This window comes from Numenius arquata, chromosome 11 (genome assembly GCF_964106895.1).
Source record: "Numenius arquata chromosome 11, bNumArq3.hap1.1, whole genome shotgun sequence".
Lineage (NCBI taxonomy): Eukaryota > Metazoa > Chordata > Aves > Charadriiformes > Scolopacidae > Numenius > Numenius arquata.
Genome location: NC_133586.1, coordinates 27,604,577 through 27,620,143, shown reverse-complemented (window position 1 = coordinate 27,620,143; position 15,567 = coordinate 27,604,577). Strand labels below are relative to the sequence as shown.

The following is a 15,567-nucleotide window of genomic DNA, read 5'->3' as shown; positions in this document are numbered from 1 at the left end:
CTCCGTCCCGTCCCGTCCCGTCCCGTCCGGCCGGGGCCCCCTCCACTTCACGATCACCTCAGCGGCCCCGCGCGCACAGGCAGCTCCGCGCAAGCTACACTCGCCACCCCCTCCGCTCCCCACCCGCCCACCCCTCAATCCTCCGCGTGAGAGCGCCGGGGCGGGGCGGCGCATGCGCGGCGACGGGGGGCGAGGGGGCGTGGCCAGGTGTCGTAGGTCTCGCGAGAGCGGGCGGGCTATATCTGGGGGGCGGCCAGGCGCGGGGCTTCCTTTAGTGCGTGTCCGCCCGCCACGCTGCACTGTGTTCTGCTGCCCCGCCGCTCTCCCCCGCAGGCCCGAACGATGGAGGACAGCGCTATGGACATGGAGAGCATGGGGCCCCTGCGCCCACAGACCTTCCTCTTCGGTAACGGATCGCCGCTCCCCTGCCGGCCCCCCTTCGCAGGCCGCAGGGCCCAGCGAGAGGCGGCGGGGCCGGTGTGGGGGTCCGCGGCCTGGCGCCGCGCCTCAGCGGGGCGGGAAGGGCCTCGGTGTGAGGGGGGGCGCGCGGAGGCCGCGGCCCTTACCGCCGCGCGCTTCCCCACGTGGCGCGCTGCTGGCACGTGGCGGCGGTGCGGCCCGCTTTTGTTCCCCGCGCCCGCCCGTCCGTTTCTAAGGGAGGCGGGCGGGCGCGCGCGGAGCGGGCGGGCGGACGCGGAGCACATGGCAGCACGGCGGGAGGCGGAGCACGTGGTGGGGGTGGCGGGCCGGGGGAGGCCCGGCCGCCGACGCTGGGCATTTCCCTTCCCCCGGGCAGTGCGGAGAAGGCTGGAGGTGGATGGTCTGGTGGCGGATGGGCTTGAGAGGAGCGGGCGAGGAGCTGCGCGGTCGGCGGTAGGCCGCGGGCTCGGCAGGGGGTTTCCCCGCCCCACGTGTTTCTCTGGCGTGCCCGCGGTGCTGTTGCTTTTCTGTGCAAGTTTTTAACTTAAAAAAAAAAAAGAATAATAGCAAGCTTATAATTTAATGGTCTTTTTGCAGGCTGTGAGCTTAAAGCAGATAAGGAATATCAGTTCAAAGTAGATGATGAAGAAAACGAGCATCAATTGTCGCTCAGAACGGCAAGTATTGTTTCATTTTTAAGTTTTTATTTTTAAGTAGTGTGCGATGTTGTGAGAGGTGTTTTTTAGCATAGAATCAAAGAATGGTTAGAGTTGGAAGGGACCTTAAAGATCATCGAGTTCCAATGAACCAGGTTGCTCAAAGCCCCATCCAGCCTGGTCTTAAACACTTCCAGGATTGGGACATCCACAGCTTCTCTGGGCAACCTGGGCCAGTGTCTCATCACCCTCACAGTAAAGAATTTTTCTAGTATCTGATCTAAATCTCCTCTCTTTCAGTTTAAAACCATTCCCCCTTGTCCTATCGTGACAGTCCCTGATAAAGAGTCCCTCCCCATCTCTCCTGTAGCCCCCTTCAGGTCCTGGAAGGCCATTATAAGGTCTCCCTGGAGCCTCTCCAGGCTGAACAACCCCAACTCTCTCAGCCTGTTTTAATAGGAGAGATGCTCCAGCCCGCAGATCATTTTTGTGGCCCTCCAACCCATTCCAACAGGTCTGTGTCCTTCCTGTGTTAAAGACTCAGTACTCCAGGTGGGGTCTCACCAGAGCACAGTAGAGGGGCAGAATCACCTCCCTCGCCCTGCTGGACATGCTGCTTTTGATGCAGCCCAGGATGCGGTTGGCTTTCTGGTCTGCCAGCATGCATTGCTGGCTCGTGTTGAACTTCTCATCCATGAGCACTCCCAAGTCCTCCTTAGGGCTGCTCTCCAGCCATTCTCTGCCCAACCTGTATTTGTGCCTTCTTGGTTTGGTTGAGCTTCATGAGGTTTGCATGGGCCCGCTTCTCAAGCCTGTCCAGGTCCCTCTGGATGGCACCCCTTCCCTCCTATCTCCTTAAACTTGTTTGGTTTTTTTATTTTTTTTCCCAGTGGTAAGTGCTTTTATCTGACTCTATTAAATAATAAGCCCTTGCTCAGAGTGGGGCATACTGTGTCTGGACACAGTTACTCTATTGGAAAATAAAATAGCTACTGATGTTCTGTTGTTTACAGCAAGCAATACAAGTCTACAAAAGCTTGAAAATGAATTCACAGTAGGTTAGTGAAGATACACTAAATGGAACTGAAGGCTAGAATATACGTGCTGATATCTCTAATGCAATAGTTCAGATGCTGCAGGAGCACGGGGGGGAGAATGGGTTTGTAACAATCATGTATGGATACATTTTAGTAGACTTTATTAGAAACTTTATTTTGGAAAGCTTTTCTGTATATTCCCAAACATAATTTAAGTGCTTTTTTTTTTCCCAGAAGCAGCCCAGAAGAAATTCTAAATGGGGGAGGGGTTATGTTTTGATTTATTGTCCTTAGTGCTGCCCTCTCTAAGGATGTAGCTGGGAAATGCTGTCTTTCATTCAGATAATTATCTAACAGACTCTTTGAGCAGGATACTCCTGGAAATAAGGATCTGTACACTTGAGAGTACTTAGATATGTCCTTGAATCTTTCTGCTGCCACAGCAAGTAAGACACAGTATTTCAAGGCTTGTGTTTTGGGCTGAGCAAAACAAATTATACCAAAAGATAAACATATCTTTTTGGTTAGCAAAAAGATAATATGCCACAACTTTACAGGAAAGGAATATCAAGAGTTGTAGCATCTCTTTACTTTATGGATTATTACTGTGTTTATTTAAATACAAAGATTCCTTCATGACACTTGGAAATGTAAGTTATAATTGTAGATTACTTCCTACAGCAAAGTTGCTTCCTACAGGAGACTTGCATAATAATGCTCTCCAAAGCTATTCGCAGTAGTACTTAAACAATTTAATATAGGCATTACAGCTTTGTGAATCATACGTCTTCAGTCCTTGCACATTATGAAAACTACAGCCTGGACTTGACAATTACTAATTTGTTCTTAATTAGACTTTGTTTTGAGGGAAGAATATAACAGTAAAGTATGTAAAGGACAGATTCATGCAGATCGTTCTTATATCTGAATGTTTGTCAGGCAGAATGAAATTAGTCACTGAGTGATATTTGAGTTGTATGGCTTTATCCAAGGATCCCATGTTTGGAAAATTACCTGTAGCATCTCTTCTGGTGCTGTGCACTCTTCAGGGGGGATGAAGTAGACTGGATGTATAACAGTACTTAGTTTTTGGGGTTGTGGGGAAAAAAGTCTTAATTCAATAACCTGCATTTTTAAAGATAAAAGATGATATGCAGAAGAAATGGGGGTTGAAATACAAATGACAAACTGGAGAAGTCTGAGAGGCTTGGAAGGTTTTGGACATAATGAAAACAGAAAATGCCTTGGCAAGCAGAGGGATGAGCTGATGGAAGAAGGTAGCAAATACCTGGTGGCTGATCTGTGCACCTGATAAAAGGCTAGATGTATAAAGACTGACTGACCTCTCTCAGTTAAGATGCAACTGTGGTGATGGACTTGGGTATGAGGTACAGAAAGAAGTGGAGAGACAAAAGGATAAAAGTGAAAAGGGAGGAGGATTGATGCATGTAGAGGTAGAAAGTGGCATGAGAGTTTGTGTAGGTGTCTTAATGATAGCTGAGAACATGAAAAGGAATGGTCACAGCTTCATTACCTATTTATTGCCAGTGTGCATTCCTTCAGTGTAGAAATTAAAGCGCATGAATGGATACTTTCCAGATGCTCAGTAAATAAGTGCTGCAGGTGTGCTTGAACTGGTGCACATGATAGGAGTAACTGGGAATGAAGGGCATGCTCTTAAATGCTCTTAAAACTACCCACTACTCCTGGTGGGTAGTCCCACCAGCTGAATGATTCAGTGTTGCTGCTACCCCATTTGAGAGGTGAGATCAGAGCAGCAAATTCACCTCTTCAAACTCACAGTAACAAAACTTACCAGGAGTAGTGAATCCTATATGCTCTTTCTCAAACTGATACATCTTGTCTGGGTCATTAGAGCCTGCTTAAACCCAGCTCTTGGAGAAGGGAAATTTGGGTTGCATTCATCTGCTTGAAGTGTTTACACCCACATGTTCCCTTTATATGGGCATTGGCAAAGAAAAGAGCCTTGTTCATGTGTCTTGGGAATAATTGTAGTACTTGCATTCTGGATTTTAACATCTCTTGCATGGTAATCCTGACTCAGTTGCTAGAGGTTCAGAGAACTGGAATTTCAGGCCTGTCCCATGTCTGTCACTCATTTGCCCTCCCTGCAGTTATGATTTTTGAATCTTTAGAAAGTGCCAGACTTAGTGTAAGGAATCCAGGCACTTGAGTTTTGAAATGGCTCTGGGACAGCAGCTCTCAGGCTTTGGTGAATTAATGCAGAAAGCGTATGCATAAATTGACAGTACCAAACTGAGCAGTTGTTAAAACTTTAAATCCTCATTGAACTTACAGCAAAAAGTGTGTAGTGTGGCAATATTTGGGATGATGCTCAGAATGTGCACTGTTCTTTACTTCACAGGTTACTTTAGGGGCTGCAGCCAAAGACGAATTACACGTTGTAGAAGCAGAAGCATTGGACTATGAAGGCAACCCCATTAAAGTAGCACTGGCATCTCTGAAAATGTCAGTGCAGCCTACGGTAGGTACAGGAACTTGGAAAACTACTATAAATTGGGTCTCAGGTGAGAAAGACAAGTTAGAAAAGGTTTTATTGACTGAATTTAGTGCAATTGCATAGTGGTGGTTGGGTTCAGACAGGTGCCAGTTTTGGCATATGTAGCAAATACAAGCTAAATATGAAGGTGGTTTTTTGGCCTAGTAGATTTACTCTGGTCATCTGGAGGTGATAGACTTGTTCAGATTACAAGTTTTTAAAGAAATGATGGTAATTATGCATGTTGTCTCTATGTATACAAATGTGCGTTTGCAAGCAGATGCAATCTATAGCCTGTGTTGCTTTCTTTGAGCCTGGGATGAGAAAATCTAGTTTTTCTGCAGGTCCCAGGCTCTTAGGAGATTTTAAAGGTGACTGCTACCCTTTCTTGATGAAAAGGCACCCTCGTTGTTGTTCCTGCCATCGTGAATGTAATTTGAATCAGTGTTGTGTAAGTGAAATTGCACAATGCTGTGATGGAGAATGCTCAGATTGGTATTGCTGCCAAGAGGAGTAGTAACAGATTTGTGGATTGGTCTGGCTTTGAAAATTGTGGTTTAATTACAATAAGCAATGAAAGTGTAGTAGTAAACCGTCTTGTGGCTTACTGACCCTGATTTGACTCTAAATACCTCTGGAATATTGTGTCGAATGGAAACTTGAAATAACTGTATTAGCTTTGGAGTCTACAGATGTTGGTGCTCTTGGTTTCATTTGAATGGATTTCTTGTTAAGCACGCTTTGCCTTTAAAATTTGAATAAATAACAATCCTTTTTCCCTTAGGTTTCATTAGGTGGCTTCGAGATCACGCCGCCGGTGGTCTTGAGGTTGAAATGTGGTTCAGGGCCCGTTTATGTCAGTGGTCAACATCTTGTAGGTATGTGTTACTCTGGTTACTAATCTGTGATCTTGCTGCCTGTCAACACCAACAGGACTTTAATGATGTATCTGGTATCTCAAGCAGTATTTTCTCTAATACTGACCCTCTGAATCTTTAATTCGCTGTCCTTGAAGGCGTGAGGTGACTGTAGGTCAAAGGAGTTCAGAGAAATGCTTGCAGACCTTTTTTTGCCTCTGTTTTGGATGGGTAAGGGAAGTTAGCCTTGCAAAGTTCTCATTTCTCACGTTAAAAATGGGTGATTGTTTCCTGGTGTTAGTGTCTCACAGCAGAAAGCTTATCAACTGCTTATCAGTTGTGAGTGAGAAGACTGCCCATGAAATAGCTTTGAGTTTGCACTACAAACTAAGCCATGACTAGTCTTCTTTGTAGAATTGTTTTTGAGACTGATCTTTCTCTCTCAAAGTTTTCTTAAATGAGTCTCCTTAGAAATGAAGGAAAATTTCATTCTTGACTTTCTATGGCTTCTTTTCTATAAGGAGTATCACAGGTCAGTGTATGGATGGTTATTCACTCATTTTGGATGTCAGTGTAGTAGTATGTGCATACAGTCTACTGGAAAAGTTTCTGATCTCAGTGGTTAGACTGATAAAGGGAAGCTTCCTCCTATCATTTCAGCACACCTCAGCAAGACCTTTCCTGTTTAGGTGCAGGTGATACTTTTCTCTTTGCTTCTCACTAGCAATCTTGTTTAAAATATTGTTAAATAAGGTGGATTTTTTACACATTGCCATCATTTTATCAGCATTAGAGGAAGAACCAGAATCAGACGATGAGGAGGATGATACAAAAATTGTGAACACTTCAACAAAGAGACCAGCGAGTGGAGGAGGAGCTAAAACACCACAGGTACGTATATACTTTGTCAGCTTGCCTGCAGATTTTTTTTTGGGTTTGGTGTTAATGTTGCCTCTAGGACTAAGCAGTTAGATGGCTTGTGATGATTTAGTTAATATGTGGTCTCTTGACAGTGTGGAAGGATTCTTGACAAATACTAAATTACAGAAGAGTAGTTAAGTACAGGTAGTTTCCAAAGCTTTGCTGGAGGGACTAACATGAAGGCTACTTCTATGTGGGAGCTTTTTCCACTACAGTAGCTGAGTGTGTGCAGATTCTAGTATAATCATCAGCGTACTGCAAGTGTTAAATGCTGTTGAAGCTTTGTAGTGTGGAAGGAAAGGTTCGTACGTGCTCAGGGTGTGCTGTAAATCTGTCAATAGCTTTTGACTTGTCAACTGTAACTTGTTGATTTTAAATTGATGAAAGATAGCCTTGTCATTATCCCACAAATTGTTTTGAACCAAAACTGCTGTTTATTAAAGACAAAGTGGTATTGACAGCATACTTGATCTTTCTTTTAGAAAAAACCAAAATTGTCAGAAGATGATGAGGACGATGATGAAGATGATGAGGACGATGATGAGTATGTATTCTTGTTTTGATGTGTTTTGAAATAAGGGGTAAACTTCCAGAATGTGAATTGTGTGACATAACTGGATGTTAAGTGAATGAGCTACTTTATCTTGGCTACAAGAAAAACTTGTGGTAATTATGCCTATCTCTGCAGTGCGATCTAAATTAGTGTTATGCAGATCTGTCATACCGGGTTATAAAATTTAGTTTCATGTTACTAACTTCTAATAAACGTAGAGTTTCTTTTTAATAGTAGTGGAAATCCTAAGACACATGGCTTCAGTATTAAAGCAGAAGGGAGGACATTTAACTTTAGTAAACTTTAGAGTATTTCACCTAACACCTTGCCATGTGTTAAACAAGGTGTAAGGTAGACTTCGGAAGATGACTTGCTTCCTTCATGAATAAAACATTTTATTGGGAGGGAGAAGACTAATTATTAATGTGGTTAAAGCTGTGGGTGTGAATCTTGAGTTGTGACCTTTCTAATTGTAGGGATGAGGATGACTTAGAGGATGATGAGGAAGAAATGAAAACACCAATGAAGAAAGTAAGTGGCATGTACACAAACACATTGTGACCCTCTTCACCCATGAAAGATTGAACAGCCTGTTTAATGAACTTGAGAGAAAGTGAGTGATAACATCAGATGGACTTAATATCTGCATCTGAGTTTATTCAGATGGGGAACAAGTGCTAACACCTCTTTACTTATTAATAGGTATTAATTAACTGGCCTAATTTTGAGTCATCTTTGGGGATTTACATTAAGACCCCTGAAGCAGAAGCGAGGGGAAGCTGTTTATGTAAGTGAGATAGCTGCTTAGGTTTGAACTCTGCGTTTATTGTAGTGCAGAAGCTAATTGAAGTGCCCTCTTGGCTCAATATTCTGTTTTATAAAGGACTAGAGAGGAGTACAAGGGATGACAGCAATAGGGCAGGTAGTCCCTTAAATCAATGAGTTTAAGCACAGCTATTTAGAACATGTGAATAGGATGCTTTTGATTTAGCTTAGTCTGTATAAAGAAATTATAATAGGACATTAGAATGCTTCAGTGTGAACTGAAGTGAACACAGTGTGAATGTGCATCCAGTCCATGTTGCAGAGGGGCGTCTGGGTTCTTAACAGCATACATACGCATTTGTACAGTTGTAAGACTGGTATGATCTCGTGTAGCGTACAGCAAGCAAAATCCTGCTCAAAGACGTGGGTTCTCAGTTCTGCATGCTGTGAAAAAGGTCTCTTTAGCAACCTAACTTGGAATAAAATCAGGATCTAAATGTGTGAGCCTGTTGGGAGAGGGTTCACTTCAGGCAGCTGAATGCTTGAATGTGAAATCACATCAGCCCTTTAGTGCCATCTGGTGGTAAAATAAAATATAAGACAACTTGGCAACTGCAGAGGTGGAAGGTAGTAATTTTTTTTAACTCGAGTAATGTGGCTTGAATTTATAGTTACATATGTGTTGTTTAGAAACAAATGTTTAATGTTTTACTTGACTATATGCTGCTCTGTCCTAATGAATTTCTATAAGTGATAGTGCACAATAATTTAAGGCCTGATAAAGACAAACTGAACTGCAGATTTCCTGCACTCTGATCAAATCTAGTGTGGTTGAACAAAATGGTCCCTTGATTTATATAGGAATATAAGAATCCAATTCTTAAACATACATGTGGCATTGCTCACACACATCCCGGATAATATTTCTGTATGAAATGCCAAAAAAGAGGTAATGGTTGTGTTTGGTTTTGGTTTGTTTTTTTTCTCTCATTTTCATGGCAAATGAACTTAAATGTTTTCTTTTCAGCCTGTTCCTGTTTCAGGAAAAAATATGCAGAAAGCAAAGCAAAATGGAAAAGACTCTAAGCCGTCCACACCAGCATCTAAATCAAAAGTGAGTGAAGACAAATGAGTAAAAGAAATGCTTATTCTAGTGTGGAAGCTAATTTTCTTGCCTAACAGTAACTTTAAGTAGTGTACTAACTGTTAAGTTAGGTTTTTGAATCTTAATATGAAGCATGCTGGGGGTATGCATGCTGCAGTATGCATGTAGCATACTGTTCATTGCTTTGTGTTCTCATGTGAAACTCTTTTGTGATCAATATGTAACTACAACGACCAAGATTCAAAATCAGACATGCTGTCCCTTGTGAGTATTGATGATCCAATGGTTAAAAATAGAAGTAATTTTTTTGCGTAGCTGCTTGTGCAAGGGTACAAGTGCCAACTCTGCCACTGCAGTACTACAGGAGGCTGCTGCCAATAAGGAATTCTCACTTAACCGATCCATTTGAGAACTAAGAGTTTTCTTGTTCAGTTACGTTCTAGTTGCCAAGCTTCTTTTGCAGCTTTTCCTTCCATGTACTTGAACACGCATGCCGGGAGAAGTTGATACAGAAGTTAATGTGGGATAGATGGCAGGATAGCATCTGAAAAGCAGTGCACGTGTGTGCCTTTTAAAGCATGACCTAATCTGGCTGCAGTTGTGGAGTAAACTAAATCACTGAATGTTTGGGTATTTTCACTTTCATTTCTCTTGGGAGAAAGATCTGGCCCAGAAGTATAAGATACTAACTGTATGTAGATGCTAAAATACAGATAGTAGTACTTACGTGTAGATACATAAGATACTAACATATCGGTAACTATAGTAACTTCAAACTTAAATGTTCTTTTCCTTGTCTCGGGAATGTGTTAAATAAGATCTAACTTCTGTGACTTTTTGGAAACTATGTGAAGTATCTATGTGATAGCTCTTTTATTCTGTATAAATTCTACAGTAGGTTTTAGCATTCTTGTTTTTAGAAAACTTGCTGTTGTATATTAAGCAGCTTTATGTATATGCGAGTTCCTAATGAAATTAATAATTTTCAGACTCCAGATTCCAAGAAGGATAAATCTCTAACTCCAAAAACACCAAAAGTCCCTCTGTCGTTAGAGGAGATTAAAGCAAAAATGCAAGCATCCATAGATAAGGTGAGTTTTTGGAATTTAAGAAATGGTTCCATGTCACTGATTGCTGTGCTGTTGCCAGAGCATGTTGCTGTTGAAGCTCAGAGAAACAAAACTGGGCCAAAAAGAAATCTCTCTACTCATGAGAAACACTTTGTTTTTGTATTCTTCCAGTAGTCATTAATAGTAATTTGGTATTTGTTAGTGAACTGCCTCAGTTAAAATAGTTGTTTTAACTAGTGTACGCATTTTGGTAGGCAACTAGAGTAAAGCAGAGTTCTTCACATGCTTGGCATTACTTGGTATTAAAGCAGTATCCAACTTAGATATCCAGATGCTTGTAATGCTTTATAATTTCCAGAAGGGGGAGATAGCTGCTTGTGATATGCATTAATGACTCAATGAAGACCTGGAAGCATTTGCTTTCTGAAATAGAGATCTGGGGTTAATTGAGTGTCTCTGCAGTGGATGTTTCATCTTTGAAGGTGACAGAGCAGTCACTCTTGGTTGCTATCAGCTTTGACTAGCAATTCATGGTTATGCATATGAGTATTCTTCTTTGCTGGTATTTAAATATAAAAAAGAAAATGGCGGTTTAGTTAGGCTGGGTAAAAGTGTAGCCAATAATAGCAATTCTTTGCCCCTTAGCTAAGTTTGGAAACCTTTGTGCTAGCTGGGGTGCGGATTCACTACACACCTCTACTGCAGAATAGGTGGTAGTGAGGACATGACATCTAGGTGATGACAGTTCTGGTTTTACTTTTCTATCTCAGGAGGGTGCTTATGGATAATATGCTCATTTATGACTGAACCAGATTTTTTATTGGAGACTTATTTTTGGCTAAAGCCTATGCTTATGTAGATGCTATGAAGAATTCTGCGTTTTTTTAGTTTGGTCTGAGATGATAAACTTTTCCCTAGTCATCTAAAGAATTAGGAATATCTTCTGCCTGGATTCTTGATGTTTTGAGGCAGTTTTGTCCCAGGAATGCAAAATAAGGCAATAAGTGTTTCAATATAGAGTGGACGCAGAGTGAGCAATGACAAGTTGTGATCAGGACTGAAATGCATATCACTAAATTGCAAACCTGACAGTGGTGGATGGTGTGATTGTGCTAGGTCAGACTGACCTCTTTGGTCTAGTGGGTGGTAGGCTGGTTTTTTTGCATGACTCAGAGGAGCCACAGTCAACTTTTGGCAGTGTCAGCAGAAATGGCTGAGCTGCTCACAGTAGAGGGATGTCCTTATGGAGGGGAGCATGCAGACCAGGTAACTGGCAAGCAGCTTTGGAATATACTTTCTGTTGCTGAATAATTTTTACTGCAAAATGCTATGTAAGCACAAATATGTAGAAGCAATAGCAGACACCTTAATTTAATGTTTGCCAAGATGGTGCTAGAGCATACCTGAGTAAGGCAAAAGGTTTGTGTGTTGCCATATACAATAGCACTTCTAGCTGACAGCAGCAGGTTACCATATTTAAAAAGTTGAGCTGCTATATTGTGTAGTAAGTAGATGTCAGCAGGCTGATAGAAAAGCATCACTGCTTGACAGAATCCAGGGGCAAGACATTGTTCAAACCCAAGCTTTTTGGTTGCAGTATTGCAGTTTCAAGTATTCCTGATGTGGCTTTGTTTCCTTTGAACATAAAATTGCTGTCTTCTGCAATGTGCTGAGTAGCAGCTAAGTGTACTGTCATAATTGGCTAGGTACATTTCAACTGATGTACCTGAAAAATGAGAAAAATATTACGAAAGTAAATCGGTGTATCTTAAAATAGCGTACTGTATTATTTTGCCTGGAGATAGAAGGCGTGAAGATAAACTTAGATGGATTAATTACTGAATCCGCTTTGTATATTTGAGTATGTACAAATGCCATTTCATTTATTCAAGCAAACATCTCTAAAACAGTTCTTAAAATTCCTAGATCTAATGTACTAGAATGAGTTTTAAAGGGTAGGTGGGAGAGCAGTGAATTTTTTGCTGTAGAGAGCTGAAGTGAAAAACCTACCTGTGAAGGATAGTAATGTCTCAAGCTGCGTGCTGTAGTAAGAATCCATAAATATGGAATTAGTTCTGGTATCTGAATAGCAGAATGTTGACTAATGTTGACTACAAACAAGAGTTATCTTAAGTGATGAGTGCTTGTGGTTGTGTTTTTGAACATGAGCAAAGATGCTTGTACAGCTATTTTGGTGTGTAGGCACTTCTGTGAGAAATACCTGGGTACTGTAGAGAAGCAAACTTTTAAAAATAGTTTTAAAGCAGATTGGTTTGGGATGTTGCAAAGTAAGTTCAGTAAAGTTCCATGTGTATTGCTAAGGGTTTAAGCTTATTAAGTTATTTATTGGAGTCATTAAATGACCTGCATACACTAAAGCTTGCTTTTTTCCAAAATAGGGTTCTTCCCTTCCTAAGCTGGAACCCAAATTTGCCAACTATGTTAAGAATTGCTTCAGAACGGAGGACCAGAAGGTAACTGAATTTATTGGAACTTGATAAGGTCCAAAAACTTTTATAACCTGACTTAGGGATTCTTTTCTACTTCTTAATCTTTACAAGCTTGGGACTGTTTCAAAGGGTTACAAACCACGAACAATACTTCAAATTAAATAAATGGGAATGGTTTTAAGGGTTTAGTTGGCTAAGATGGGAAAGCTAATATTTTATTACATTTTTCCAGCTTTTATACGGTTGGTAAATTATCTCTTGCTTACTAAACCCACAGAATTTTCCTTTTGGCACCATATTGGCTAAGGAAATGAGCTGTGGTTTTCCTTGCTGCTGAATTTGGCCACCTAGGCCAGTCTGCTGTTCAGCCTTTTGTTGGGGAGGGTGTCTGGGAGGGGGAACTGTTTTGTGATTGAGATTATGGCTTTCATGCTACATTTTCTCCCAAAATCAACTGAACTCTTACAAGAGGGCAAGCCAAAAGGTGGTATCAGGAAGCAAGTTTCTGAATTAGTTATTATTCGACATAAACTAGGCTAAAATGTGTCTTAGATTTCCCTATCAAAATTCCTGTAAGTTAAAACTTTCTTCCAGTGACAGAATTCCTTAGCTTTCCTGCTTCCTTCGGTGGTTCAGAGTAAACTTGTCTGATAGACAAATTGATATGTTCTTGAAAGAATGTTCAAAAGCAGTTAGCCTCAGCTACTGGAGTTGGTCTGACATTAGCCAGGGTAGGCAGAGTTCAGCCAATATTTGCCTGGCTGGTCCACACCCATCCTCTTGCTTACCTTCACTGAATTCTTACTATTGTGACTTACAGTGAATAAGTCTTCTAGCAGAAGGATCTAATGTCTTGCTTTTGATTTGATTTTGTCTGAAAGAAATGCCTTTTTTTCTTTGTTGTTGTAATTTAATGTCAATATTTTGTGGAGTAAGTGGAGATAGTAAACTGAAAATAATTAGAAAAATGGATTTCAATTTCTAACTTTTTGTGTACACTTCCAGGTCATTCAAGCTCTCTGGCAGTGGAGACAGACTCTGTAAGAAAAGAAAACAGTTTAAACAGTTCATTAAAATCTGCAGTCTTACTTCTGTAACCATTATTTGGCTGTCCTTTTTACAAATGCTGAAAGAGCTTTCCCTACCATGTCTGATAAATGTCATCCAGATTACCTTGCCAAGAATGTGTTGTCCAAAATGCCTGTTTAGTTTTTAAAGATGGGACTCCACCCTCAGCTTCATTTTAAGTATGTATGGAATGTTTTGATAAGGCATGGTGGTGATGGTGGTCAGACAAATGGAAATGGTGGGGAGACTAAATGTACGTGGAAAAAAAATAAAATTTAGTATTTTAATAAAGTACTATCGTTTCTTTTTTCTATGGGTTGGGGGCAGATCTGCATACTGAACCCGGAAGATAATGGGGCTTTAAAGTTCTCATAGGAGCTACTGCTAAGTATTTTAGCCACTTCTCTTTACCAAGCACACATCAGATAGTTTCATTTATGTTGTCAACTTTAGTCCCAATTCCATGAGCTTTACAGCTATGGAGCAGATGATTGGTGAGAAGACTTAAGTGGTAAGCGGGGCTTTATTCTTTTCTGGAAGTGACCACTAATTATATAATTGCCTAAAACAGCCTTTCCTGCATCTCGATTTCTGACCTGCTTCACTGCTCTTTGGTTTATGGTTTCTCTCTTAACAACTGAGTTTGTAGGGCTTGTGACTCTGCTTGTAAAATGTAATACTTTTGATTTGGGAATTGCTGGCTGTGCTGTTCCATCTGAGGGGCTACAGTCTTGCCTAATGACTCCTGTGAGGGTTTTGCGGAGAAGAGAATTCGCTTGAACGCTGAAGGGTGTGCCTGGAGAGCTCACTGAGGGAGATCAGTGCCAGTGGATAAATTCCTGGGAATGATGAGGAGCTAATCTCCAAATCCCAAAAGCTCAGAGGGGACAGGTGGTCCTATCACGGTTCCCTGGGATTTTTCTGATTATCGCATATGAATGAGACTAAGAGGCTGAGTTAAAACAAAATTTTGGATCATTCTTGGTTGTCATATAAAGTAGAAATGGCAAGGTATAAGGGCTCTTTCAGATGATGGGGAGGGAAAACATTGGATATCATGCCTGGCACTGAATTCTCCCTCAAAGCTCTTGTCTAAATGCTGTATCACTTCAAATGCTTGAATGCTGTGTCTATGTGTAGTAACTGCAGTAATGGTATGAAGACAGAAAGAATACTTTAAACATTTAAGCAGTTGTATGGTAACTATTAAACTGATTTAATCCTATGCTATGTGTGGCAATTAATGCAACTGGTTTCTATTTTTCACAGCAGAAAAAACTTATTTGAGAGCAGAAGGGCATTAAAGCAGGCTTTACCAGGTTGAGGTTTTTTCCCCACTTGCGCAGCTGAGCTTCTACAGCAGTTACCTTCACAGGACATGGTAAAAACCTTTGTGTTGTGCTAATTGGGCATGGGGTCTCTTAGTTTTTACTGGATATTCTTTTTTTTCCAAGTTGCTTTAGAAGCAGAATGTATAATTTGATTTCTAAAACTGTCACTGGAAATACTTTTATAAGGTTTGCTAGTATAAAAACCTTAGTTTCTATAGTTGAGATGATGGGCATAATGGAAATCAATACAAGTCTCCAGAAGCAAATATTTCGTTTTTGGAAAAACAAAGCTAAGCAAAGTGCATGGTAGAGAAGCAAAACACAGTGCAAGTTTAGTGTCAAAAATTCATTTAAGCTTGAGAATAATTGCAGCATGTGAAATGGCAGAATATAAGGGTTTGAAATGCCTGTTTTGGTGGGGTTATGTCAATAGATGATGTCATATGCACAAGTGAGAGCAAATTTCCCTGGTGAAATAGAGCTAATGGCACAGACAGGCTTATTTAAGTAAAATTGCCCTCAATTTTGGCTGAAACAAGTGAAAATTGTACAGTAATTTCAATGAGAGACTACCCAGCCAATAAAATACGCAGAGTATTAAACTTGTAAGAAAAGGCAGGGTGTCGTGTGCCTATAGGTCACTGGGGGAAGCGGGGCTGTGGGGCGCAGCCACGCTAGGCAGAAGGGTTGGAAGGGGGAGGAGGATGGAGCCGGCATGGGCATTTCTAAAGGAAAACGTATTCCTGTGTGGGGGTATAATGCAAGTCAAATCTCTCAGGCTGCCATTAAGCATCGTGAGGCATCTGCATCACA

At 41.3% G+C, this 15,567-nt stretch overlaps 1 protein-coding gene across 4 annotated transcripts; it reads left to right on the top strand.

The window, feature by feature from the left end:
* Positions 1–229: 229 nt before the first annotated feature.
* NPM1 (nucleophosmin 1) lies at positions 230–14,647 on the top strand. 4 transcript variants are annotated; one of them, XM_074155526.1, is made up of 11 exons: positions 230–406; positions 1,018–1,097; positions 4,500–4,619; positions 5,419–5,512; positions 6,279–6,382; positions 6,895–6,956; positions 7,442–7,496; positions 8,758–8,844; positions 9,825–9,926; positions 12,305–12,379; positions 13,361–14,647. In XM_074155526.1, exons 1-11 carry the CDS (start codon positions 343–345, stop codon positions 13,397–13,399), a joined length of 882 nt encoding a protein of 293 aa, XP_074011627.1. In that variant the 5' UTR covers positions 230–342; the 3' UTR covers positions 13,400–14,647. The 4 variants fall into 4 exon arrangements, with proteins under 4 accessions (XP_074011627.1, XP_074011628.1, XP_074011629.1 ...); XM_074155527.1 differs by having other exon boundaries at positions 8,758–8,848; positions 9,832–9,926; positions 13,361–14,641; XM_074155528.1 differs by lacking the exon at positions 8,758–8,844 and having other exon boundaries at positions 343–406; positions 13,361–14,641.
* Positions 14,648–15,567: the final 920 nt, after the last annotated feature.

Coding starts and splice junctions, on each gene's coding strand:
- NPM1 (XM_074155526.1), top strand. CDS start 343: ATGGAGGACAGCGCTATGGACATGGAGAGCATGGGGCCCCTGCGCCCA. Junction 1,098..4,499: donor ATCAATTGTCGCTCAGAACG/GCAAGTATTGTT, acceptor TTTACTTCACAG/GTTACTTTAGGGGCTGCAGC. Junction 6,383..6,894: donor GAGGAGCTAAAACACCACAG/GTACGTATATAC, acceptor TCTTTCTTTTAG/AAAAAACCAAAATTGTCAGA.